This window comes from Suillus clintonianus (assembly GCF_016758775.1).
Source record: "Suillus clintonianus strain FC179 chromosome Unknown DEU56scaffold_125, whole genome shotgun sequence".
Lineage (NCBI taxonomy): Eukaryota > Fungi > Basidiomycota > Agaricomycetes > Boletales > Suillaceae > Suillus > Suillus clintonianus.
This window is the reverse complement of record NW_024539349.1, coordinates 96,143-121,207: the sequence shown is the minus strand read 5'-3', so window position 1 is coordinate 121,207 and position 25,065 is coordinate 96,143. Positions and strand designations below refer to the sequence as shown.

At 47.9% G+C, this 25,065-nt stretch overlaps 3 protein-coding genes across 3 annotated transcripts; 2 read left to right on the top strand and 1 right to left on the bottom strand.

Moving 5' to 3' along the window:
- Positions 1-9,081: 9,081 nt before the first annotated feature.
- DEU56DRAFT_746635 (pugilistDominant) lies at positions 9,082-9,519 on the bottom strand (the record flags this gene model as incomplete). Its single annotated transcript, XM_041349213.1, has 1 exon — positions 9,082-9,519. One exon carries the CDS (start codon positions 9,517-9,519, stop codon positions 9,082-9,084), a length of 438 nt encoding a protein of 145 aa, XP_041202906.1.
- A 6,519-nt stretch (positions 9,520-16,038) lies between these two features.
- On the top strand, positions 16,039-16,792 carry DEU56DRAFT_927413 (uncharacterized protein; the record flags this gene model as incomplete). Its single annotated transcript, XM_041358612.1, has 1 exon — positions 16,039-16,792. The coding sequence occupies one exon, from the start codon at positions 16,039-16,041 to the stop codon at positions 16,648-16,650; it is 612 nt and encodes a 203-aa protein (XP_041202905.1). The 3' UTR covers positions 16,651-16,792.
- A 3,123-nt stretch (positions 16,793-19,915) lies between these two features.
- Positions 19,916-24,722, top strand: DEU56DRAFT_760669 (uncharacterized protein; the record flags this gene model as incomplete). Its single annotated transcript, XM_041350454.1, has 15 exons — positions 19,916-20,017; positions 20,072-20,272; positions 20,325-20,729; positions 20,788-20,874; positions 20,967-21,299; positions 21,616-21,790; positions 21,884-21,936; positions 22,124-22,156; positions 22,198-22,936; positions 22,991-23,257; positions 23,311-23,574; positions 23,635-23,871; positions 23,926-24,048; positions 24,098-24,205; positions 24,274-24,722. 15 exons carry the CDS (start codon positions 19,916-19,918, stop codon positions 24,720-24,722), a joined length of 3,576 nt encoding a protein of 1,191 aa, XP_041202904.1.
- Positions 24,723-25,065: the final 343 nt, after the last annotated feature.

Here is a 25,065-nt window from a genome sequence, read left to right as displayed (position 1 = left end):
TGGCGAAATCTTGATCTGGTCTGACTTGATTTTGCTTGATTTTTGCTTGATTTTTTGCTGTTGTATCGCTTGATTTTGGCCGTGTGTTGCTATTGTAGTCTTTCTACTAAGTGATCGTATTGCGTAGCTTGAGGTCGAAATCTGTGTCTGACTTGACCTTGATTTTCCTTGATTTTGGCGAAAATATTGCTGTGGTGTGGTCTCATTTCCTTGATTTTTGCTTTTATCTTGCTATGGTATTGCTTGTCTGAGCGTAGGGTACCGAGAACCGAGACACCGAGGCAATACGTTTTTATCCTAACCGAGAGATCTAACGGGCGGGGGGGTGGTTTCCTAACTCGGCACTAACACCGAGACACTACATGGTACGCCAAGCCTAACATGTGTATGCCCTTGTTATCGTCAATCCATCGCAGTCTGTCGTGGTCTGTTATCGTATCGTAATAGTAGTCTATGTATGGTATTTATTTTCATTTTCTTGATGGTGTGACTGTCGTAGTCTGTTGTATAGTGTCCTGATCCTTATCCTAGTCTGATCGGGATGATATTGATTTTCTTGATTTTTGGTGCTGTGGTAAAGCATCGTATTCTTCCTCATTGTCTTGCTTGACTGGGGGGATGTGTAGGCTGAGGTCGGAATCTGTGTCCGAGTGAGCTTGATTTTGCTTGATTTTTGCTTATTTTCTTGCCGTGGTATTGCTTGATTTTGGCGAAAATATCGCTATCCATGGTCTGGTGTATTGTCTTGATTTGTTGCTGGTCTTTTTCTGACGTGGAGTCGCTTATCGTAGTGCTTGTCTTTGGTGACGTGTAGGCTGAGGGTCAGAATCCGTGTCTGACTTGACTTGATTTTGCTTGATATTTGCTATCGTAGTCTGCGTGTGGTAGCCCTGATTGGGGGGGACGCGTTGGCTGAGGTCAGAATCTGCATGTGAGTTGACTTGATTTTGCTTGATTTTTGCGAAAATATTGCTCTGATATGGTCTCATTTTGCTTGATTTTCTGTGTTTGTATTGATATGGTGCGGTGCTTGACTTGCTAATGTAATGCTTGTCTGATCGGATGGTATATCGTGGTCTTTGCTGTCGTAGTCTTGCGTGCGGTGGTGCTGATTGGGGGTGACATGTAGGCCGAGGTCAGAATCTGCGTGCGAGTCGACTTGATTTTGCTTGATTTTTGCGAAAATATTGCTATGATGTGGTCTGATTTTCCTTGATTTTTGGCGTTTGGATTGCTGTGGTACGGGCCTGATTGTCTTTGATTTTGGCTGTGATGATGATATTGTAGTGCTTGACTTGCTATCGTGATGCTTGTCTGATCGTAATGGTATATCGTAGTCTTTGCGTGCGGTGGCGCTGATTGGGGGTGATGCGTAGGCTGAGGTCAGAATCTATGTGCGAGTTGACTTGATTTTGCTTGATTTTTGCGAAAATATTGGTCTGATGTCGTCTCGTTTTGCTTGATATTTGGTCTTTGAATCGCTATGGTATTGCTTGACTTGCTATGGTAATGCTTGTCTGATCGTATGGTACCGAGACAACGAGACAACGAGGCAATACGTTTCATTCTAAACCGAGAGATCTAACGGGCGGGGGGGTGGTTTCTAACTCTAGCGCTAACAACCGAGTCACTAACAACCGAGACACTAACATGGTACGCGAAGCCTAACATATGTATGCCCTTGTTTTGCTTATCCTCGGATCGACTATGATATCGAATTGTATTGCATAGTATCGTATGGCATTGCATTTCATATCGTTGACTTGGCTGTCGTGGACTGTTGCATTGTATTGTGTCCTGATCCTTATCCTTGTCATGCGGGTGTTTTCTTGATTTTCGTAGTCTGTGGTATTGCATTCCTGGTCCTGGTCCTGGGCGCATTTTATTGATTTGTCGCTGGTCTTTGCTATTGTAGCGCTTGACTTGGGTGATGCGTAGGCCGAGGGTCAGAATCTGCGTCCCAGTTGGCTTGATTTTCGATTTTCCTTGATTTTGGCTGGAATGTCCTTGTGATCGTAGTCCACCTGATGGGGATTGTCTTGATTTTCTTCATTGTCTTTGTCGTAGTCTGGCGTGAAGCGTAGGCCGAGGTCGGATCCTCCGTTCCTCAGAGCGTGATTTTGCTTCATTTTGGCGAAAATATCGCTGTGGCCTGGCTTGATTTTCCTTGATTTTTGCTATTTTGTTCCTATGGTATCGCTTGATTTCGGCTGCGTCCTTGCTGTCGTAGTCTTGCTATGTGTTGGCTATCGTGGCCCTCGGATCATATCGACTTGATTTATCGCTGGTCTTTGCTATCGTAGTCCTCGTCTGCGGTGATGCGTAGCTTGAGGTCGAAATCTGTGTCTGACTTCACTTGATTTTGCTTGATTATGGATGGAATGTTGCTGTGATCGTAGTCTGGCGTGAAGCGTAGCCTGAGGTCAGGGTGTAGCGTGATTTTGGCCAAAATCTTGGTTTGGTCTGACTTGATTTTGCTTGATTTTTGCTTGATTTGTTGCTATCTTGTTGCTATTGTATCGCTTGATTTTGCCTGTGTTATTGCTATTGTAGTCTTGCTACGTAAGGATCGTATTGCGTAGCTTGAGGTCGAAATCTGTGTCTGACTTGACTTGATTTTCCTTGATTATGGATGGAATGTTGCTGTGATAGTGGTCTGACGTCAGCGTAGGCTGAGGTCAGGGTGTAGCGTGATTTTGGCGAAAATCTTGATCTGGTCTGACTTGATTTTGCTTGATTTTTGCTTGATTTGTTGCTGTTGTATCGCTTGATTTTGGCCGTGTTGTTGCTATTGTAGTCTTGCTACGTAAGGATCGTATTGCGTAGCTTGAGGTCGAAATCTGTGTCTGACTTGACTTGATTTTCCTTGATTTTGGCGAAAATATTGCTGTGGTGTGGTCTCATTTTCCTTGATTTTTGCTTTTATCTTGCTATGGTATTGCTTGTCTGAGCGTAGGGTACCGAGAACCGAGACACCGAGGCAATACGTTTTATCCTAACCGAGAGATCTAACGGGCGGGGGGGTGGTTTCTAACTCCGGCACTAACAACCGAGACACTAACATGGTACGCCAAGCCTAACATGTGTATGCCCTTGTTATCGTCATCCATCGCAGTCTGTCGTGTCTGTTATCGTATCGTATAGTAGTCTATGTATGGTATTTATTTCATTTTCTTGATGGTGTGACTGTCGTAGTCTGTTGTATAGTGTCCTGATCCTTATCCTAGTCTGATCGGGATGATATTGATTTTCTTGATTTTTGGTGCTGTGGTAAAGCATCGTATTCTTCCTCATTGTCTTGCTTGACTGGGGGGATGTGTAGGCTGAGGTCGGAATCTGTGTCCGAGTGAGCTTGATTTTGCTTGATTTTTGCTTATTTTCTTGCCGTGGTATTGCTTGATTTTGGCGAAAATATCGCTATCATGGTCTGGTGTATTGTCTTGATTTGTTGCTGGTCTTTTCTGACGTGGAGTCGCTTATCGTAGTGCTTGTCTTTGGTGACGTGTAGGCTGAGGTCAGAATCCGTGTCTGACTTGACTTGATTTTGCTTGATATTTGCTATCGTAGTCTTGCGTGTGGTAGCCCTGATTGGGGGGGACGCGTTGGCTGAGGTCAGAATCTGCATGTGAGTTGACTTGATTTTGCTTGATTTTTGCGAAAATATTGCTCTGATATGGTCTCATTTTGCTTGATTTTCTGTGTTTGTATTGATATGGTGCGGTGCTTGACTTGCTAATGTAATGCTTGTCTGATCGGATGGTATATCGTGGTCTTTGCTGTCGTAGTCTTGCGTGCGGTGGTGCTGATTGGGGGTGACATGTAGGCCGAGGTCAGAATCTGCGTGCGAGTCGACTTGATTTTGCTTGATTTTTGCGAAAATATTGCTATGATGTGGTCTGATTTTCCTTGATTTTTGGCGTTTGGATTGCTGTGGTACGGCCTGATTGTCTTTGATTTTGGCTGTGATGATGATATTGTATTGCTTGACTTGCTATCGTGATGCTTGTCTGATCGTATGGTATATCGTAGTCTTGCGTGCGGTGGCGCTGATTGGGGGTGATGCGTAGGCTGAGGTCAGAATCTATGTGCGAGTTGACTTGATTTTGCTTGATTTTTGCGAAAATATTGGTCTGATGTCGTCTCGTTTTGCTTGATATTTGGTCTTTGAATCGCTATGGTATTGCTTGACTTGCTATGGTAATGCTTGTCTGATCGTATGGTACCGAGACAACGAGACAACGAGGCAATACGTTTTCATTCTAACCGAGAGATCTAACGGGCGGGGGGGGTGGTTTCTAACTCTAGCGCTAACAACCGAGTCACTAACAACCGAGACACTAACATGGTACGCGAAGCCTAACATATGTATGCCCTTGTTTTGCTTATCCTCGGATCGACTATGATATCGAATTGTATTGCATAGTATCGTATGGCATTGCATTTCATATCGTTGACTTGGCTGTCGTGGACTGTTGCATTGTATTGTGTCCTGATCCTTATCCTTGTCATGCGGGTGTTTTCTTGATTTTCGTAGTCTGTGGTATTGCATTCCTGGTCCTGGTCCTGGGCGCATTTTATTGATTTGTCGCTGGTCTTTGCTATTGTAGCGCTTGACTTGGGTGATGCGTAGGCCGAGGTCAGAATCTGCGTCCCAGTTGGCTTGATTTTCGATTTTCCTTGATTTTGGCTGGAATGTCCTTGTGATCGTAGTCCACCTGATGGGGATTGTCTTGATTTTCTTCATTGTCTTTGTCGTAGTCTGGCGTGAAGCGTAGGCCGAGGTCGGATCCTCCGTTCCTCAGAGCGTGATTTTGCTTCATTTGGCGAAAATATCGCTGTGGCCTGGCTTGATTTTCCTTGATTTTTGCTATTTTGTTCCTATGGTATCGCTTGATTTCGGCTGCGTCCTTGCTGTCGTAGTCTTGCTATGTGTTGGCTATCGTGGCCCTCGGATCATATCGACTTGATTTATCGCTGGTCTTTGCTATCGTAGTCCTCGTCTGCGGTGATGCGTAGCTTGAGGTCGAAATCTGTGTCTGACTTCACTTGATTTTGCTTGATTATGGATGGAATGTTGCTGTGATCGTAGTCTGGCGTGAAGCGTAGCCTGAGGTCAGGGTGTAGCGTGATTTTGGCCAAAATCTTGGTTTGGTCTGACTTGATTTTGCTTGATTTTTGCTTGATTTGTTGCTATCTTGTTGCTATTGTATCGCTTGATTTTGCCTGTGTTATTGCTATTGTAGTCTTGCTACGTAAGGATCGTATTGCGTAGCTTGAGGTCGAAATCTGTGTCTGACTTGACTTGATTTTCCTTGATTATGGATGGAATGTTGCTGTGATAGTGGTCTGACGTCAAGCGTAGGCTGAGGTCAGGGTGTAGCGTGATTTTGGCGAAAATCTTGATCTGGTCTGACTTGATTTTGCTTGATTTTTGCTTGATTTGTTGCTGTTGTATCGCTTGATTTTGGCCGTGTTGTTGCTATTGTAGTCTTGCTACGTAAGGATCGTATTGCGTAGCTTGAGGTCGAAATCTGTGTCTGACTTGACTTGATTTTCCTTGATTTTGGCGAAAATATTGCTGTGGTGTGGTCTCATTTTCCTTGATTTTTGCTTTTATCTTGCTATGGTATTGCTTGTCTGAGCGTAGGGTACCGAGAACCGAGACACCGAGGCAATACGTTTTTATCCTAACCGAGAGATCTAACGGGCGGGGGGGGTGGTTTCTAACTCCGGCACTAACAACCGAGACACTAACATGGTACGCCAAGCCTAACATGTGTATGCCCTTGTTATCGTCATCCATCGCAGTCTGTCGTGTCTGTTATCGTATCGTATAGTAGTCTATGTATGGTATTTATTTCATTTTCTTGATGGTGTGACTGTCGTAGTCTGTTGTATAGTGTCCTGATCCTTATCCTAGTCTGATCGGGATGATATTGATTTTCTTGATTTTTGGTGCTGTGGTAAAGCATCGTATTCTTCCTCATTGTCTTGCTTGACTGGGGGGATGTGTAGGCTGAGGTCGGAATCTGTGTCCGAGTGAGCTTGATTTTGCTTGATTTTTGCTTATTTTCTTGCCGTGGTATTGCTTGATTTTGGCGAAAATATCGCTATCATGGTCTGGTGTATTGTCTTGATTTGTTGCTGGTCTTTTCTGACGTGGAGTCGCTTATCGTAGTGCTTGTCTTTGGTGACGTGTAGGCTGAGGTCAGAATCCGTGTCTGACTTGACTTGATTTTGCTTGATATTTGCTATCGTAGTCTTGCGTGTGGTAGCCCTGATTGGGGGGGACGCGTTGGCTGAGGTCAGAATCTGCATGTGAGTTGACTTGATTTTGCTTGATTTTTGCGAAAATATTGCTCTGATATGGTCTCATTTTGCTTGATTTTCTGTGTTTGTATTGATATGGTGCGGTGCTTGACTTGCTAATGTAATGCTTGTCTGATCGGATGGTATATCGTGGTCTTTGCTGTCGTAGTCTTGCGTGCGGTGGTGCTGATTGGGGGTGACATGTAGGCGAGGTCAGAATCTGCGTGCGAGTCGACTTGATTTTGCTTGATTTTTGCGAAAATATTGCTATGATGTGGTCTGATTTTCCTTGATTTTTGGCGTTTGGATTGCTGTGGTACGGCCTGATTGTCTTTGATTTTGGCTGTGATGATGATATTGTATTGCTTGACTTGCTATCGTGATGCTTGTCTGATCGTATGGTATATCGTAGTCTTGCGTGCGGTGGCGCTGATTGGGGGTGATGCGTAGGCTGAGGTCAGAATCTATGTGCGAGTTGACTTGATTTTGCTTGATTTTTGCGAAAATATTGGTCTGATGTCGTCTCGTTTTGCTTGATATTTGGTCTTTGAATCGCTATGGTATTGCTTGACTTGCTATGGTAATGCTTGTCTGATCGTATGGTACCGAGACAACGAGACAACGAGGCAATACGTTTTCATTCTAACCGAGAGATCTAACGGGCGGGGGGGTGGTTTCTAACTCTAGCGCTAACAACCGAGTCACTAACAACCGAGACACTAACATGGTACGCGAAGCCTAACATATGTATGCCCTTGTTTTGCTTATCCTCGGATCGACTATGATATCGAATTGTATTGCATAGTATCGTATGGCATTGCATTTCATATCGTTGACTTGGCTGTCGTGGACTGTTGCATTGTATTGTGTCCTGATCCTTATCCTTGTCATGCGGGTGTTTTCTTGATTTTCGTAGTCTGTGGTATTGCATTCCTGGTCCTGGTCCTGGGCGCATTTTATTGATTTGTCGCTGGTCTTTGCTATTGTAGCGCTTGACTTGGGTGATGCGTAGGCCGAGGTCAGAATCTGCGTCCCAGTTGGCTTGATTTTCGATTTTCCTTGATTTTGGCTGGAATGTCCTTGTGATCGTAGTCCACCTGATGGGGATTGTCTTGATTTTCTTCATTGTCTTTGTCGTAGTCTGGCGTGAAGCGTAGGCCGAGGTCGGATCCTCCGTTCCTCAGAGCGTGATTTTGCTTCATTTTGGCGAAAATATCGCTGTGGCCTGGCTTGATTTTCCTTGATTTTTGCTATTTTGTTCCTATGGTATCGCTTGATTTCGGCTGCGTCCTTGCTGTCGTAGTCTTGCTATGTGTCATATAGGTAGGGTGAAATAAGCTGGCGCCTGCCTATTTATCTCATGAGTTTGCTTCCTTCCTTTGTGCCCAAGGTAGATAATCTCTCTATGTCCAAGAACTTGACTGCTCAACACTCAATCACATTCACAGACACATTTGACACACCAAAATAGTTGGTTGACCGATTGTTTCTGAGTGATCATTATACTGAGGTGCAACAACAGTCATTGAATTACTTGATATTCCAAATCATTGTTTTGTGAGACACCAAAACAGTTGGTTGATCGATTATTTCTGAGTGATCATTATAATGTGCAGGAGCGATAGTGAGCTGCCACCTGCATGATACATCAGCACAGCCACAATACACTCTCCCACAACACATGGACATTGTACACATGTCTGAGACCTGTGTCCTACATCTGACAACTACATCTGGGACAATAAGCCTGTGTCAGGAAATATCTGCCTATGTCTGAGACATACATCCTATGGCTAAGAACTGTGTTGTATGTCTGAGAGCTATGTCCGGGAAAATAAGCCTACGTGCGGGAATATCTGGCTATGCCTGGGAACTATGTCTGAGACCTACGTCCTATGTCTGAGAACTACGTCCGGGAAAATAAGGCTATGTGTGGGAATATCTGCCTATGCCTGGGAACTATGTCCGGGAAAATAAGGCTATGTGCGGGAATATCATCCTATGCCTGGGAACTATGTCTGAGACCTACGTCCTATGTCTGAGAACTACGTCCGGGAAAATAAGGCTATGTGCGGGAATATCTGCCTACGTCCGGGAATATCATCCTATGCCTGGGAATATTTGCCTATGTCTGGGTCCTATGTCTGAGACCTACGTCTGAAAAAATAAGCCTCTGTCAGGCAATATCTGCCTATGTCTGAGAACTATGTCCTAGGGTAATTCATTCATTCCAAGTCATCAGTTGATCACTGAAAGCCCTCACTTATTTATACACAAGAAATTATGAAGACATTGAGATGGAAAAATAGTCGGTCAACCGATTTCTGAGTGATCATTATGTTGAGGTGCAACAACAGTCATTCAATTGCTGTATATTCCAAATCATTGTTTGTCCATTGTATTCACAGAACCATGTGAGACACCAAAACAGTTGATTGATCGATTATTTCTGAGTGATCATTATAATGTGCAGGAGCGATAGTGAGCTGCCACCTGCATGATACATCAGCACAGCCATGATACACTCTTCCACGACGCATAATACATCAGTATCCTACCCAAGGATAATCTGTTAGGACACCATACACTGTACACTGTACACCAAGCATAGTGCACTGTGCACCGAGCATAGTACACTATACACTGCACTGCCACTGTACACTCTCCCGCGATATGCATAATACACTGTGCACTATACCCTGAGCATAGTGCACTGTACACCGAGCATAGTACACTGGACACTATACACTATACCTATACACCGAGCATAGTTCACTGTTGAATGAGCATAGTGCACTGTACACCGAACATAGTACACTGTACACCAAGCATAGTGCACCGAGCATAGTGCACTGTACACCGAGCATAGTGCACCATACACCAAGTATAGTGCACCGAGCATAATACACCGGACACTGTACACCGAGCATAGTGCACTGTACACCGAACATAGTACACTGTACACCGAGCATAGTGCACCGAGCATAGTACACCGGACACTGTACACCGAGCATAGTGCACTGTACACCAAGCATAGTGCACCGAGCATAATACACCGAGCATAGTGCACTGTACACCGAACATAGTGCACCGAGCATAATACACCGGACACTGTACACCGAGCATAGTGCACTGTACACCGAACATAGTACACTGTACACCGAGCATAGTGCACCGAGCATAGTACACCGGACACTGTACACCGAGCATAGTGCACTGTACACCAAGCATAGTGCACCGAGCATAATACACCATACACTGTACACCGAGCATAGTGCACTGTACACCGAACATAGTACACTGTACACCGAGCATAGTGCACCATACACCGAGTATAGTGCACCAAGCATAATACACCGGACACTGTACACCGAGCATAGTGCACTGTACACTGGACACTATGTCTGGGAACTATGTCCGGGAAAATAAGCCTATGTCCGGGAATATCTAGCTATGCCTGGGAATATCATCCTATGCCTGGGAACTGTGTCCGGGAATATCTAGCATAGTACACCAGACACTGTACACTGTACACTATGTCTGAAAAATAAGCTGACGTCAGGCAATATCTGCCCCAGACACTGTACACTGTACACTGCACTGCCACCGTACACTCTCCCACGATATGCATAATACACCATGCACTCTCGGTACTCCAGGGTGGGGTACCACGTTAAGACTATTAGGCTTTCACTGACACTCTGCCTTTGGTTTACGTCCTTCACTATACCCACCGGCTTTCACTGACACTCTGCCTTTGGTTTACGTCCTTCACTATACCCACCGGCTTTCACTGACACTCTGCCTTTGGTTTACGTCCTTCACTATACCCACCGGCTTTCACTGACACCCTGACTTCCTGTTACTTCCTTGACTACACCCACTGGCTTCCACTGACACCCATCCATATCTACACCCTCCAACTCACACTGACACTCTTTATCTGGCCACCCTCTGGCTCCCACTGGCACTCTGACTTTCACTCATCTCCTATCCACAACCTCCCCGTTCTCTTACTCCTGTTTTTTTTTCTGCTCTGATATTCCCACTTTCACTCATCTCTAATCTACACCCTCCACATTCTCTGACTCCCATCTCTCCGTCTACCATGACACTCCGACTTTCACCGTCGTCCTATCTACACCCCCCTCCATCCCATCACTGACTTCTCACTTTCCGCCCTTCCCCTCCCACTCACCCTTGTCCCTAACCACACCCTCCCCTTACTCTCACTCACATCTCTCTTTCCTCCCTCTCCTTTCCTCTCACACTCTCACTTTCACTCTCCTCCATGTCCCTTCTAAACCCTCCGCTTATTCTCACTCACTCACATATCTACAACCTTCGCTGCTTTCTCTTATCTCTTTCTTTCCACCCTCCCCCCCCTTCCTATTTACATTAATCCCCTTCCCAACTTACAACACCCTCCGGGCTACTCCCACCCACTTCTCGTTTTCCTACTTGCACCCTCTTGACATCCTCTCTGCCAACTCTCACTCATATCACACTCCTCGCCTTTACTCTCACTTATGAACCTCTCGCCCTGTCCTTTACACCTCCTCACTCTCACTTATGCCTGTAGCCTTCACTCTCAATCACACACCCTCAAAACAAAAAATCCCCCCCCAGCTTCTTTTCTCCCCCGAGCTCCTTTCAACTCTTCTGCCCCTCTCCTCTCCTCCAGTAAGGCTTTTCACTCCTCTCTTCACATCCCATCCGTCTGTATGGGCTGTGCAATGTCTCGCAGAGTCTGCCCCCCCCATCTGTTTGTTTCTGCTGTGCAATGTCCCATAGGGACTGCAGCCTCTTGGTTTCTGGGGGTTACTATAGTCCAACCATCTAGCATGCATCTCCCTGTACAGGGAGGTGATTCTCATGCCCGTCAGAGTCATGATAGATAGATGGGACAGCAGCCCCTCTGTTCAGTACTGGGCAGAGTTATTCTTGGGCTGTACTTGCCTGAGAGGGTTTGCTGTTGACACTTGGGTTCTTGGGGATTTGTGTTCTGGGGGATGTTACTGGGTGTAGTCCAACCATCCAGCCAGGCTTTGCTTTGACCCTGCGCGATCCTCCAATGTTGATGGTTCTGCAAAGGGGAGGACTGGCATGTCCAAGTGTCAGCTGATTGGGATGGCACAGTAGCAAGAACAAATCGACTTCCACCCAGGGGGAGAAGATGTTCCCCCAACAAGGTATTCTAACATCGCTGAAGTCTACACGTTCAATCAGCTTCTGGGTATTGGCGGCGAGCTCATCTGGTCTGCTGAAAGCCTTAACAAGATCACAAGTGGCATTTAGAACGGGCATGGATGGTTTGTTGGGTCGCTACCCTGCTGCTCATTGGCGCTCTGTAGGTGCGACATTTAGATGTCAGGAAGTTCACATTAGAGATCATGTGCCAACAAATGTTCATGCATCAGGTTAGGCTTCCCGATGAGCACCAGATAAATTTTGTGAAGTAATGATTTCACAATGGATTCCGCACAGGATCATCAGGTGCTCATCGATAAGCCTGCCAGCAATGTCTGGAATGTTGTTTCCGTGGCCAACAAACAAGACACCGAGGAGGTCATCGATAAGCCTGCCAGCAATGTCTGGATTGTTGTTTCCGTGGCCAACAAACAAGACACCGAGGAGGTCATCAGATATCTGGAGGCTAAAATTCATTTGGGTGGATTTCATGGCCAACAGACAAGACACCGAGGAGGTCATCAGATATCTGGAGGCTAAAATTCATTTGGGTGGATTTCATGGCCAACAAACAAGACACCGAAGAGGTCATCAGATATCTGGAGGCTAAAATTCATTTGGGTGGATTTCATGGCCAACAAACAAGACACCGAAGAGGTCATCAGATATCTGGAGGCTAAAATTCATTTGGGTGGATTTCATGGCCAACAAACAAGACACCGAAGAGGTCATCAGATATCTGGAGGCTAAAATTCATTTGGGTGGATTTCATGGCCAACAAACAAGACACCGAAGAGGTCATCAGATATCTGGAGGCTAAAATACATGTGGGTGGATTTCATGGCAATTTTGTGAATGATGACTGCATTTTCGACAGATGGATGCACGTGTCCGGCGGTGAGTGACTATACAAAGGATTTCACAATGGATACTGCGTAGGATCTTTTGGTCCTCATCGAGAAGCCCATCCTAGGACTGCCTCATTTCGGTCATGAAACACGTACTGATTGCTAGGATAGCTGAGTCCGCCTTATTTGAGACTGCCTGGCATGGATGATTTGTTGGGGTCGCTACCCTGCTGCTCATTGTCGGTTTTCAGCTGTGCAATGGAAATGTCAGGAAGTTCGCATTAAAGAACATGTATGAACAAAAGTACATACATCAGAATTGGCTTCTCAATGAGCACCGGATAAATTTGTGCGGGACCCATCGTGGAGGAACTCACAATGGATCCTGCACAAAATTATCTGGTGCTCACCAAGAAGCCCATTCTGATGTACATACTTTTGTTCGTACGTGTTCTCTAATGTGTGCTTACCGACATTTCCTTTGCGCGGCTGAAAAACAACGCTAGGGTAGCGGCCTACATCAGGATGGGCTTCTCGATGAGAACCAGATAAATCTAGGCAGGATCCATTGTCAAATCATTGGACAATACCAAGGAAATCACGATGGATCCTGCACAGGATCTTTTGGTTCTCATCGAGAAGCCCATCCTAGGACTGCCTCATTTCGGTCATGAAACACGTACTGATTGCTAGAATAGCTGAGTCCGTCTTACTTGAGACTGCCTAGAATCAAGTGGGTAGATCGTACATCATGTTGAGATAACTTATGGTGCTTACCAGGATGAGCGACTGTAGTTCTGACCGGACGAAGTCAGTGATAAATAGGAAGAAGGTTGGTAGTAGCTGAATGGTAAGTTGTGCGACTGAAGGATTTGGCAGACGATGTGTTCGACATTGAGATGAAGGGCTAGGAAGGTGAGATATGAAATGAATATGGGATAGGACGGTTAGATGTGATGGGGGTGGGTGTTTATCATGCGACGAGTTATATAGGGAAAACAGGGAAGAAGAAAATGACTCCAACTGAGAGGATAAGGGAGACAAGACAGGGTGAGTGGGCGGGGGTATGTGTGGGAAGGATGGGAGTGATAAGAATGGGAAAAGGAAGTTAAAACTACAAAGGAGCAACATAATGGGGTGATTTGGTGTGGGAGTTAGTTGGCGCATGAGTTCTAACGCCCCCTGCCCTCAATGATAGATGATCGATTATCGATGATCTTCGAATGCTCCTCGTTTAAGAAAATTCTGCCCCAGCACCGTCGCCGAACCGGACCGGTGCTGGAATCGGTAACTTCTTTTCTGCAACAACCCCATGCTGATTCCTATCTTTGGTGGCTTCCAGGCAACCGCAATATCGGTTCTGCCGCCCATGGGCCGACATGTGTGCCCCAGATTTCGATTTGCCAGCACTATGTGTGACAACTGTGAATTATGGTCCGATCGCTCGTATCGAAAATGTGTAAGATAAGCCAGGACAAGATTGGCGAATTCAGGGTTGGAGCTTTGTAAAAATAGCAGCGATGGTTCGCAGTCTTGCATGCCAGAACTTGAAATGCTTCCATATCCCAGAGGAGATGGGTGCTGGTCTAAGCTGCTCATAAGAAGGCCGTGGCCACCGAGTAACAGCGCATTCAACCAAAAATCACGGTCCTGAGGCTGGAGCAGACGGTATGCACCGGGCACCCTGACAGACTGAGAATGATAGCTAGCAGGTAGTCAATTGTTGTTCACAGTTAATTCGGGGTCAATTCGGTGGTGGGTTGTACGTTTTCTAGTATATTCCCTGTGAGCGACCTATTAGTTCTCTTCCCTTTCTCCGCCTTCTAAAATGTTTTCAGTTTGCAGGCCTCTATCTACTAGTCCCATGCCGTGATCGACCGGATCCAAACAACCATCTTTGGTTGGACTTGTGTTACGGACGCACGAACAACCAAATATGCAAACTGGACAATTTGAAATCACAATTGGCAAGGTCGCAGAACGCGGATGAGATGCGGTGTGGGGAGAGCTGTATCTAGGCTTGTTGTTCAACCGCAGGTCAAAAGGTTGAGAGCCCAGATGAACGATTGATTCAGACTGTTATGGTAAACATTTCCAAGAGGAGGTCTTTTGAAGATCTTTTGAAGATAAGGACCGGGGGGGAACGTCGAGGGGGCGTCTGTGTTCATGTGCTTTTTTTACCTACATTGACATTGTTCTTGGTGGTAACAGTCCCCCAACAGGGACTTGAGATCTGAAAGCAAATGCGGTTCTTACCTAGACTTGAATGGAAGCATGAGATATTGTAGACAGTACCGTTGCCCAGACGTATCAGGTTGTTTTTGGAATTTTGAATTTTAGTCGTGAGATACTTTGCTCGCCACAACCAAAACATTAGTTCATTGCTGTAGGCAGGAAGTACTCGCGGGTGACAATGAGTATACATCAGGAAAACCCTCCCGCCCTAAATTTGTTCAAATTATCTGTATTATCCAAATTTTCGATAATTGATCTAATTAGCATAATACCTATTAGATTGTTATGCCTGGATCATCATATACAGTGGCTGATATGTATGTGCAACTATTTTAAATACACAGACGGCACACTACACACACACATAGCGGACTCGCATCATTGAATGGCGCCACAGCAGCAGCACCTAGCTTGGACTGAGGTGAAGTCCCTAGTCGGCCTTGTATGTCGTCTGGAAGGTTGCCGACAGCGCCGAGCTTCAGCCTGGCAAGATCCATGGCAAGATCCCAGTCGAGCGATGTGTCTGGATCGACAAGCTAGCCCGAACCATTGAGTCGCCATCGTTGAGCGTTGTTTGGGACACGCTCAGACGGATGACTAGAAGTTTCGGTTTTTGACATGTCACTAAGATTCGTATGAACAGGCATTGCTGCTGAAAGTTTCTGGATCGAAGTTGGACGGGAGATGTAGGATGAGAGAGGTGGCGGCGAGTCTTGCGTGGATGAAACGTTCCAAGTCTTGAGGAATACATAAGAAGGTTGTCTAAAGAGATAAAGCATGGCTTACCTCAGGCGCGAAGTCTGGGCTCAAGTTGTGATGTTCAAGGGGACTTTGGGTCCAAGCAGGTGCACCCGTTGATTGTGATCGAGCTGGAATGGATTTTCTTGAGCCTGATTCGCGTGCAAAATACAAATTGTGTGTGGTCCGAAGATCCCTGAGCAGTGGGGAAGCGTGCTTTCAATTGCTGGAGCCTTAAGGACGAGAGCAGTGAAGGTCACAAATGAGTGCAACTTCATGCGGCAGAGGGCATATGCGATGAAATGCGGGAGCTTGACTTGGGAGTTAGAAGAAGATGGGGGGGTCGGCAGGCCTAAGTGTCGGAATGTCGAATCGACATGGCATGTCACGGTCACATGGGGGTGTGATGACAATCGAAGTCTCATGTACGATGTCTTCCTTGCAACACCACTCCTTCCTTCGGGTGCTTTGTATCGTGAGGTGAAGTTTTCTGGTTATTTTCGCGTCACCGACGATATAATGCCTAGACCAAAGATTTGATTGGATGGGCAGATGGACTGTGAGTCCATGATACGGGGAAGATGTAAGCCCGTTGGCTTACCTGCGTGCGAACATTCAGCATAAATACTGTCTGCGAGAATGAAGTGTGAGCTTTCTTTATAGCCGCCTTTTGGCGTGACAGTTAATGGACTATGGTCTTGACTACTTACAGAGGACAATGAAGTTGCGCGGCTTGGACACCATTGATGAAGAACACTTGAACATGGAAGTTAGGAACTGCGTGAACAGTAAATACGCGCTGCAGCCCACGGCATGCACAACAACCATCCTTGTCCCCTGTAGCCCGCCGAATCCCGAACTGAACATACCTTGCGGGCCCAGAGATGGCCTATACCAGGCGAAAGATTGGGACCTTGGTGGAAAGGACTATGAGTCAAATGGTGCTATCACCCGTGCTTTGAAGAATCAGGGTCCAAAGCAGCCATCAGGCTCATCGGGTGCTCTCCGTTCTTTGTTCTCCCGTTTGACACGGTCCAAAGCGTTAACCGAACAAGATTTGAAGCCTGTACCGGAGGGGATGAAACAACATCTTATGAAGAAATATGTCGCCATGGAAATTGCGGACAAGGTTTGCGAAGGCGTAGGGGGAGGGGGTGTCTTGTGGGGAAGAAAGTTGGAGGTTTCCAAAGTATGCCGCGTCTTGCATCTTTATGTCCCGTGTTTTGACGCAGTTTTAGCCACCAGCAATCCCGTTCGGACAGTCATTGTCGTTCACACGTATTCTGACGCCCGGGACGTCAACAAACGTGTTATTGTCAATCAGGACTAAACTTTCTTCCCCCTGCCTTCAGCTCAACAAAGGATGCCTTATAGCATCACCTTTGTGAGTGTGAATGGCGTGGGGAGGGGCACAAACTTATCAAAAGCCTGTTTTTGGCTCGTCCAAAACGGTTTGCAAGTGCTTGTTACAGTATGTGACGTTTCCCGGTAAGAGAACCTTGACGCGCGCAACTTGTCCTTATTTCTGACCATCATGCGGGGGAGCGGCGCAGTTGAACAGCTTCGTGTACATTTGCGCAAACATTCCATGCTCGGCGTCAATGGCGCAACGAATAGTAAGGACCTTGTTGGGGAAAGATGCTGCGGGCATCGCCAAAGAGGCGTTTACCCCAGCAATGACATCTGACACTCTTCCATAGGTTGGTGCGGCGCTCTCAACGACATATGCGAGGCCAGCCAATTATTTTTGTCGGATATGGCCAGGTTTGTTTGTTTTTCGTCCCAGCAATGCATAGCCGGTATTCTGACTGTTGCCACAGACATATACCGGCCTCCGTCAGCTGAGAGTTGCGAACGTGGTACGGGCAATACTTGAATGTATTGCATCACCCAGTTGATGATGCATCATGTACGTATCGCGCAAAGTATGACAGTGAATTTGGCTGTGGAGTACACTATTACCTTGCTAGATCATGATTGGAAACAAACAGCTACATAGGATGCCGGTTGTGAGCTGGGTGTACCTGCGGGGGGCAAGAACGACATGTTGAAACATTTAGTATTCGGTCGGCACAGAGTCCAGATGTATTTTGACCAGAAAACGAAAGAGCAACATACGCGCTGCTACCCGTTTGCGGGTTGCTGCGACAGCTTGGATGCCTGTGAGAGATCTTGCCTGAAGTACTGCATAAACGAGCAGTTGAGCATGCAACGGTTAGTAAACGAGTGTTAGTTCAATGGGGCTTCGGACACGCACATTGCATAGGGATATAGAGCATGCTGCCCTTGAACATGAAATGGGGCCGGGGGAACATGTTACACGGCGGGAAGCGGTTGGGACTGAGGCGCACATCAGGATAGGCAGGGGGGCAGGTTACAAAGCGGGGAGCGGAGCAAGTCCGACAGCAACCCCTCCTGGGCAGTACAGCCCAGGAATGCTCTGCCCAGTAAAGGGCAGAGGGGGGCGCCGTCCCACCTATCACATATCCAGCATAAGCCAGAGCCATCCCCCAATACAGGGGGATGCGTTCTAGGCGGTTGGGACTGGGGCGCGCACATCATGATAGGCCGGGGAGCAGGTTACAGGGCGGCGGGCGGCGCAAGTCCAACAGCAACCCCTCCCGGGCAGTACAGCCCAGGAATGCTCTGCCCAGTAAAGGGCAGAGGGGGCGCCGTCCCACCTATCACATATCCGGCATAAGCCAGAGCCATCTCCCCATACAGGGAGATGCGTTCTAGGGGGTTAGGACCAGGGCGCGCATCAGGATAGGCCTGTGGGCAGGTTGCAGGGTGGGGTGCAGTGCAAGTCCAACAGCAACCCCTCCTGGGCAGTACAGCCCAGGAATGCTCTGCCCAGTAAAGGGCAGAGGGGGCGCCGTCCCACCTATCACATATCCAGCATAAGCCGGAGCCATCTCCCAATACAGGGAGATGCGTTCTAGGTGGTTAGGACCAGGGCGCACATCAGGATAGGCCGGGGGGGGGGGGGGCGGGTTGCAGGGCGGGGTGCGGTGCAAGTCCAACAGCAACCCCTCCTGGGCAGTACAGCCCAGGAATGCTCTGCCCAGTAAAGGGCAGAGGGGGCGCCGTCCCGCCTATCACATATCCAGCATAAGCCGGAGCCATCCCCCAATACAGGGGGATGCGTTCTAGGCGGTTAGGACTGGGGCGCGCATCAGGATGGGCCGGGGAGCAGGTTACGGGGCGGGAGGCGAAGCAGGTCCAACAGCAACCCCTCCTGGGCAGTACAGCCCAGGAATACTCTGCCCAGTAAGGGGCAGAGGGGGCGCTGCCCCACCTATCGCATATCCGGCATAAGCCAGAGCCATCCCCCAATACAGGGGGATGCGTTCTAGGTGGTTGGGACTGGGGCGCGCGTCAGGATAGGCCGAGGGTGCATGTTACAGGGCGGTAACAAGCCAAAAGCAACCCCCCCGGGCAGTACAGCCCAGGAATACTCTGCCCAGTAGAGGGCAGAGGGGGCGCTGCGCTGTCTGTCACACTTCCAGCATACGCCGGAGTCATCCCCCCATACAGGGAGATGGGTGCTAGAAGGTGGGCATTTCAGCCGCGGAAATCCCCCAGAACTCAAGATCCCCCAGAACTCAAAGATGCGGCGGCGGCAGACCCTGGGGACATTGCACGACCATAGACAAGGGGACAGGCGGCAGTCCCTTTAAGGGACATGCACGTGCGAACAAAGACGGACACGGGATGGGGCGGTGAGCGGGAATAGAGGACGAAAGAGAGAAAAAAAAAAAAAAAAAAGGAAGGCAATGGGGGCGTACCTTGAGTCCACAGTGGAAACCAATCAAATCCTGAAGGACGGCGCGCAGAGTGCGCGTCACTGCGCTGGAAGTCGATGCAGGGAGGGGGCACAGTGGCCGCGCTGGGATGGTGGAGATCGAGATAGGCGGTGAGCGCTAGGGCGGTAGTAGGAGGGGGAGCAGGGCAGGAGCAGACTGGGCGCAAGTCGAAGTGGACGTTGAGCAACAAGGGAAAGCAGGGGCGGCGCTGAGTAGTTGGTGGTGAGAAAGTGGGAAAGAAAGAAAGAAAGGCAAAGGACTGGCGACGAAAGAAAATCAACCATGACCAAACAAAGGCAAATAGTACACGTATGCGTGGAATTTGAAAGAACAATCAACATAATACAAACAAATAACGCGTACATCACGTGATGCGTGGCAAATGCGAAAACGCGCCAAGGCGCACACCCGTAATGCACCGCCGGCATTCCACATTATCTCAATTATATACAAGTCCCTAATTACCGTAGCCGATTGATTACAAAGTTGTGGCGTATGTATTGTGCTTTCATCTATGTACATAGCGTCCTCTATTTAGCTGAACTATACCAATATCAATACATAATTGATAGTGAGTTTTCAACCCGCAACACGAAAAAGAACATAGGGCGAGACAGGACCGTTAGTTAGGGTGCTCGACAATACAAGGTTCAATGATTGTATAACATTGTTTGTACCGCCTCATGGTGAGTCGCTTCAAAAATCACAACGTCCACAAACACTCTCAGATCCACAACTGTCATTACAAACTGCCCCCACTTGCCTTCCGTCCCATACCAGCACCGCAGGATGCCTGTCACAAACCACACCGTCAGCATGTCCACCGAGGACAAGTCTTCCTCGACTGCAATAGAACAGGCGGAAGAATGCGATGGATATGAGCATAACGAGGTAAGTTGAAAACACATTGTATTCCAGTTCAGTACTAATCTAATAACAACTTAGTTCTGCATCGTGTGCAGGGACGGAGCATGCGGAAGCGATGCTCTGTTATGCTGCAACTACTGTCCTCGCGTGACCTGTCAAGAATGCATCAACATACCGGATGACATCCGACAAGTTGTCGGGGATCCTAACGTTGCATTCAAGTGCATCATCTGCCACATTGGCGAGCAAAAGGAGCAGGGGCAGGAGGGGCCATACTTTGTAAGTGATTCAACTCCTACACCTCGATTGCCCTACAATTGATATTCTACAGGGTTTCTACCGGAATGGACGTCCCATACTCAATGGATTCCTCCCCATCCTCGGCGCCCTCGAAATTTCGCTGAAGGCCCAAATCTCTTGCGCGCCAGTTCTCTTTCTCCACCTCATTTTGGTGGACTTCGACGCCGTCGGCAGTCCTTTCGAACTCGCGTACCACTTCCTCAAGCCGTACTTTCCGCAAGGTGGTCTCCAATATCAAGAAATAACGTTCGACGTTGCCACGAATTCCAGGGCTGCGACATACGAACGTAAGGTTAACAAACTGTTACAGGACCTCCTCCTGCTGCCTCGATGGGCTCGCGTCGTCATCGCCATTACGAATCATGCGGACGACACCACCGGCGGGCAATTCGCAGGATATGAGGGAAAGGAATACGTCTCTGGAAAGGTACACCATGTAAGCACCTGTTATTTCCCTCGAACGTCAGGTATCTATTGCTAATATCATTCCGAAGGTCCTTGACCTCCTCCTAGAACCGTGGAAAGAGATCACAGATCGCGCTCAAGAGTCATACCTCTGGTTTTTCTCCTGCGGCGGCATGGTCAACATTGCTTGCTCATTTGCCAACTTACAAAAATGGCTAGCTTGGTAAGTCCTCAACCATCGCTTTGCTTGCCGCATGCTGACAGACAGCACCGCAGCCATAAGATCACCGCCACCGTTGCCTTCAGCGCGGCCACATTCCATCCCAGCTTCACCTCCCACCTCCTTCTTGCGTTCGTCGAGCTCGTCCTCATCGAACGATGCCCGATTGTCATTGCATTCCCTCACATGCTAGGGCAGTCGCACAAGCTGGGACGCCACACCGACATCCTGTTCATGCACAGGGACTCTGTGGGTGGAGCGCTGACCGTAGTGAAATACAGCTGGGGGAACATCGACGTACGCCCTTGGGGCCAGTACTTGCCGATTCAGTGTCCTAACTGTGGTTGGACAAACGCTTGGCGATCTGCGAACAAGGCGAGGGTATACAAATTCGAATGTAGGAATGGTCGCTGCAGGCATTCTTTCACGTTCCATCAACCTGCAGGGTCGAAGATTTTGGGACCGGGCAAAACTACTAGCAGCTGTTGGTTAGAAATACCCTTGCCCACCACAATGGCATAGGCAGATAGGATTGTATATACTCAAGTTGCAGCATTTCCATGGCTCATACACATATCATTTTACTTAAGTGTTCTACGAACCATTTGTGTTAGCAGGAAATACTTGGTACATTGTATCTACCTTTGCTTGCACTATATCGAAAGTGATTGCGATTAACAGAATTTGCGTCCTGAAGGAAGTCCGTGAGGGTGTCAATAGGCATGATTTGTGTGCGAAGATGAACGCATACAAGCAAATGACAATAGCCGGCTACAATGAGCGGACTATGCAGTCAGAATCTTCCCGTGTTAGATCGGTCCAAGGGCTCCCGTTCGTTCTGGTTCTTTGGAACGCCGACCGGCATCCGACTGGTGCATATATATATATCGAGATCACAAGTTTCTCTTGTTCATTCCCCCCACATCGTTGTGCACGAAACTCAGTAAAATATATTTCTGATACAGCAAGTGATAGCAAGACATTCAACAGCGGATTGAATTGGGCTAACGAGGGGCAGGTGGGAATTGTGGCGCAAACGCGCCCCAGGCGCGGTGCATTGGCTAACGGAAATGAAACGACAGCAGGATGTTGCCAACCAAACATGGACATACGAAGTTTACACATTATAAAGCCGCGCCTGCATTCGGATCTCCTACTTCTTAATTTCCTTGCATATCATCAACGCCATTTTCTTCTTCAATCAGTTCAAATGGCAAGATCCTGCGCAACAGCACCAGGTAAGGTTTGATTGATTGCCTCATTATCATTTCGCCCCAAGATACATTCACAAATGAATGAGACTGACGTTGGGCTTTCAGATCACCCCATCCCGCAGACAGGCGGGGAATGCCCCGCAGGCACGGTGTTTCGCCCCAAGACGCATTCACAAATGAATGAGACTAACGTTGGGTTTACAGATCAGCCCATCCCACAGACAGGCGGGAAATGCCCGGCAGGCACGGTGTTACTGCAAGATCCGATCTTAGAGTTTTCGATTCCAACCGTACGCGCTGAATGTGTCTTCGATCTAAGGGCAGGCCGATACACATACGGCCCGCCGGAAGAGGTAGACATGGTGGACTATGAGACGCAGGAAGTCTACCAAATCTACCGGGTGCCCGTACTAAAGGATCGGAACGTCGAAGGATACATACCACTTCCCATGCGATATCACGCAGTATGGATGGAGTTGTCGTATACCATAGTTTTACATACTAACATGTGGAGGCTTTGGGCGGGGGAGCAGAAGAAAGCAAAGAAGAACAAGAAGGAGCAAGCAGCGAGTCTCCGGCAGACTACCGGCACTATGGTCGCCCAACACATGTACGCTCGTTTGTTGGCCGTCGATGAGTTGCTCGAATGGCCAGGCAATGGAAATGGCAGGATCAGTGTCCTTGACGAGTGGAAGATTCGCTTCACCCGTGATTGGTTCAACACTACGTATGACAAGGTCAGTGAGGATGGAGACAAATACCTGAAGGCGGATCCCATCAGGGTAGAAAATAAAACACTTTTTGGTGAGTTCGTCCTGTTGGCTCGTGCTCTGAGATCCTCTAACAACGGTCATGTAGAAGAGGGATGGGAATTAGATGAACAGAGCAAGGAATTGCTGTCGCCGCCCGAGGACCTCCAAGATTGGTTCGAAGGCGAGGTCAAGGGACTGGATAAGGCGTTCCAAAAAACTTTGAAAAAGCAGGCCTACGATTTGTTGAACGAGCCTGACAACTACTATCAGGCCCAATTCGACGATCGAGCGAGGTTACCATCGAGGTGGCACGAGGGACACGAACCTGCTCCTTATTTCTGGAGCAAGTCACAGTGGGACTGGCTCGCAAAAGGTGCGAATGTTGTGGTATCTGCATCTCCCTGCTAACATCTTCTTATGCGGCAGGCAATAACTTCAGGCAACAACCGATTGATTTGTTGATGTACTGCCTCAAGGAGGACCAGGGATGCACCAAATTCCACCAGTTCGCACAAGTCCTGAAATCCCTGGTCAGTATTGTTATTCCGGAGCCCAGCTGGCCTGGGATTCTTAACATTGCAAATAAACTGTGGATGGGAGAGATGTTGTGGAGGGAATTTGTCGACGACTTCATTGACAACCACTTGGATGCTGGTAATGTCACAACATTTAAGTTATCGGAAGATCCGGGTATGCTGTGATCGCATTGTATTCATTGACTCTTATTCACCATCAATTTTTTTCTTGTAGCGCCCACAAATCCGTTTAACACGCTAGAGGCTCGTCTGGTCCTAGAAGGTTACGTTCGCCGTCAGAACTTAAAGACGGATTTACCCTGGGATGCTTTAGATGGCGTCCTATGGCGATCCCTGACCAGATTGTCATCAGGGATGAAAAATCAGAAGGTATGGGAAGATGTTGTCATGAAGATTGTGGCAGGCAAGCCTGTTGCAAAAGTCTTGTCAAGAGTCACAAGGCGGATTAGTGGTTAGTGACTGTTTATTTGTCTGATTCTCAATTTCGCCTGATTAACGTCTACAGAAAACGAAAACCTGCAGAATGCAGGGGATGACACGGCAGATGTAGACAATCAGCCCCATGATCATGATTTCGAACGTGACACAGTAGACAAGGGCCCTGGAGGGGAACAACGAGCGAGTTCTGGTGAGCGGTACCTTGCAGCCTGTCTGACAACTAATTAAAACGTACTTAGGGCCATCCGGCGATGACGCTCGCATGGACGTGCATGATGTCCCACATCATTCTATGCCCTCTCCCGACGTAGTACAGCCAGATATCTCCGCTGGGGACCGGTCAAACGGTGAGATGTCCCATGCCAATCAAAAGGTTCCTCTTGTTTAAAAGATGATGTTGCTGACTGTACGATAGCAATGGAAGTTATCACAAATCCTCTTGCAGACAGAGAGCACCAGACAGATGTTGTAGAACCTGCCGCTGGGCCGAACAACGACTCTCCCGACCAAGATATGGATACGTATCAGCCGCCGCCCCCCGTTGCACCGCCTCCATATTCGGCAACCCATCCCCCAATTCCTCCCCCAACAACAGAAGTGCCTCAGGGTGATGTCGTGAAGGAGGCTGTAAGGCAGCTTACTGAATACCTGCGAGACCACTCCTTGGAGCAGTATCAAGCCACGCTGAGACGATACTACCCGGCTGATTGTGCAGCAGTCATTAAAGACTATGTGCAAGGCATGGCGGACGATGATCTGACACAGGAAGGATGCTTGCATGGACATTTTATTCGCTTCTGCGACTCATTGGAGGCATCGAAGGCAAGGAAAGAGGCAGGAGAAATGATACAACAGCTCCTGTGATATCGTACTTCTGCGTATCGACATTTTGACCTGTAATGTAACACTACGTCGTATGTATGAATCTTTATCAGCCAACCGTCCCATGTTTTGTGTACAATTGAAATGAATGGCATGGATCGTCCTTTCATTTCATAAAGGTCGTGCGGATTGTAGGAAGGAGGGGCACGTTTCGCATGATTGCATCAAGTAGGTCGATTATATATGCACCCGTCTAAGATGTTAGACAGTGTTGTATTACAACTTCATATTGGTGTTTTTCTTTTCTATTGCCAGGCCCAGGATGTCGTATTATGTCGCTGGGCCCGGACCGGTCTGAACAATGCCGTTTATCGGTTTTGATCGG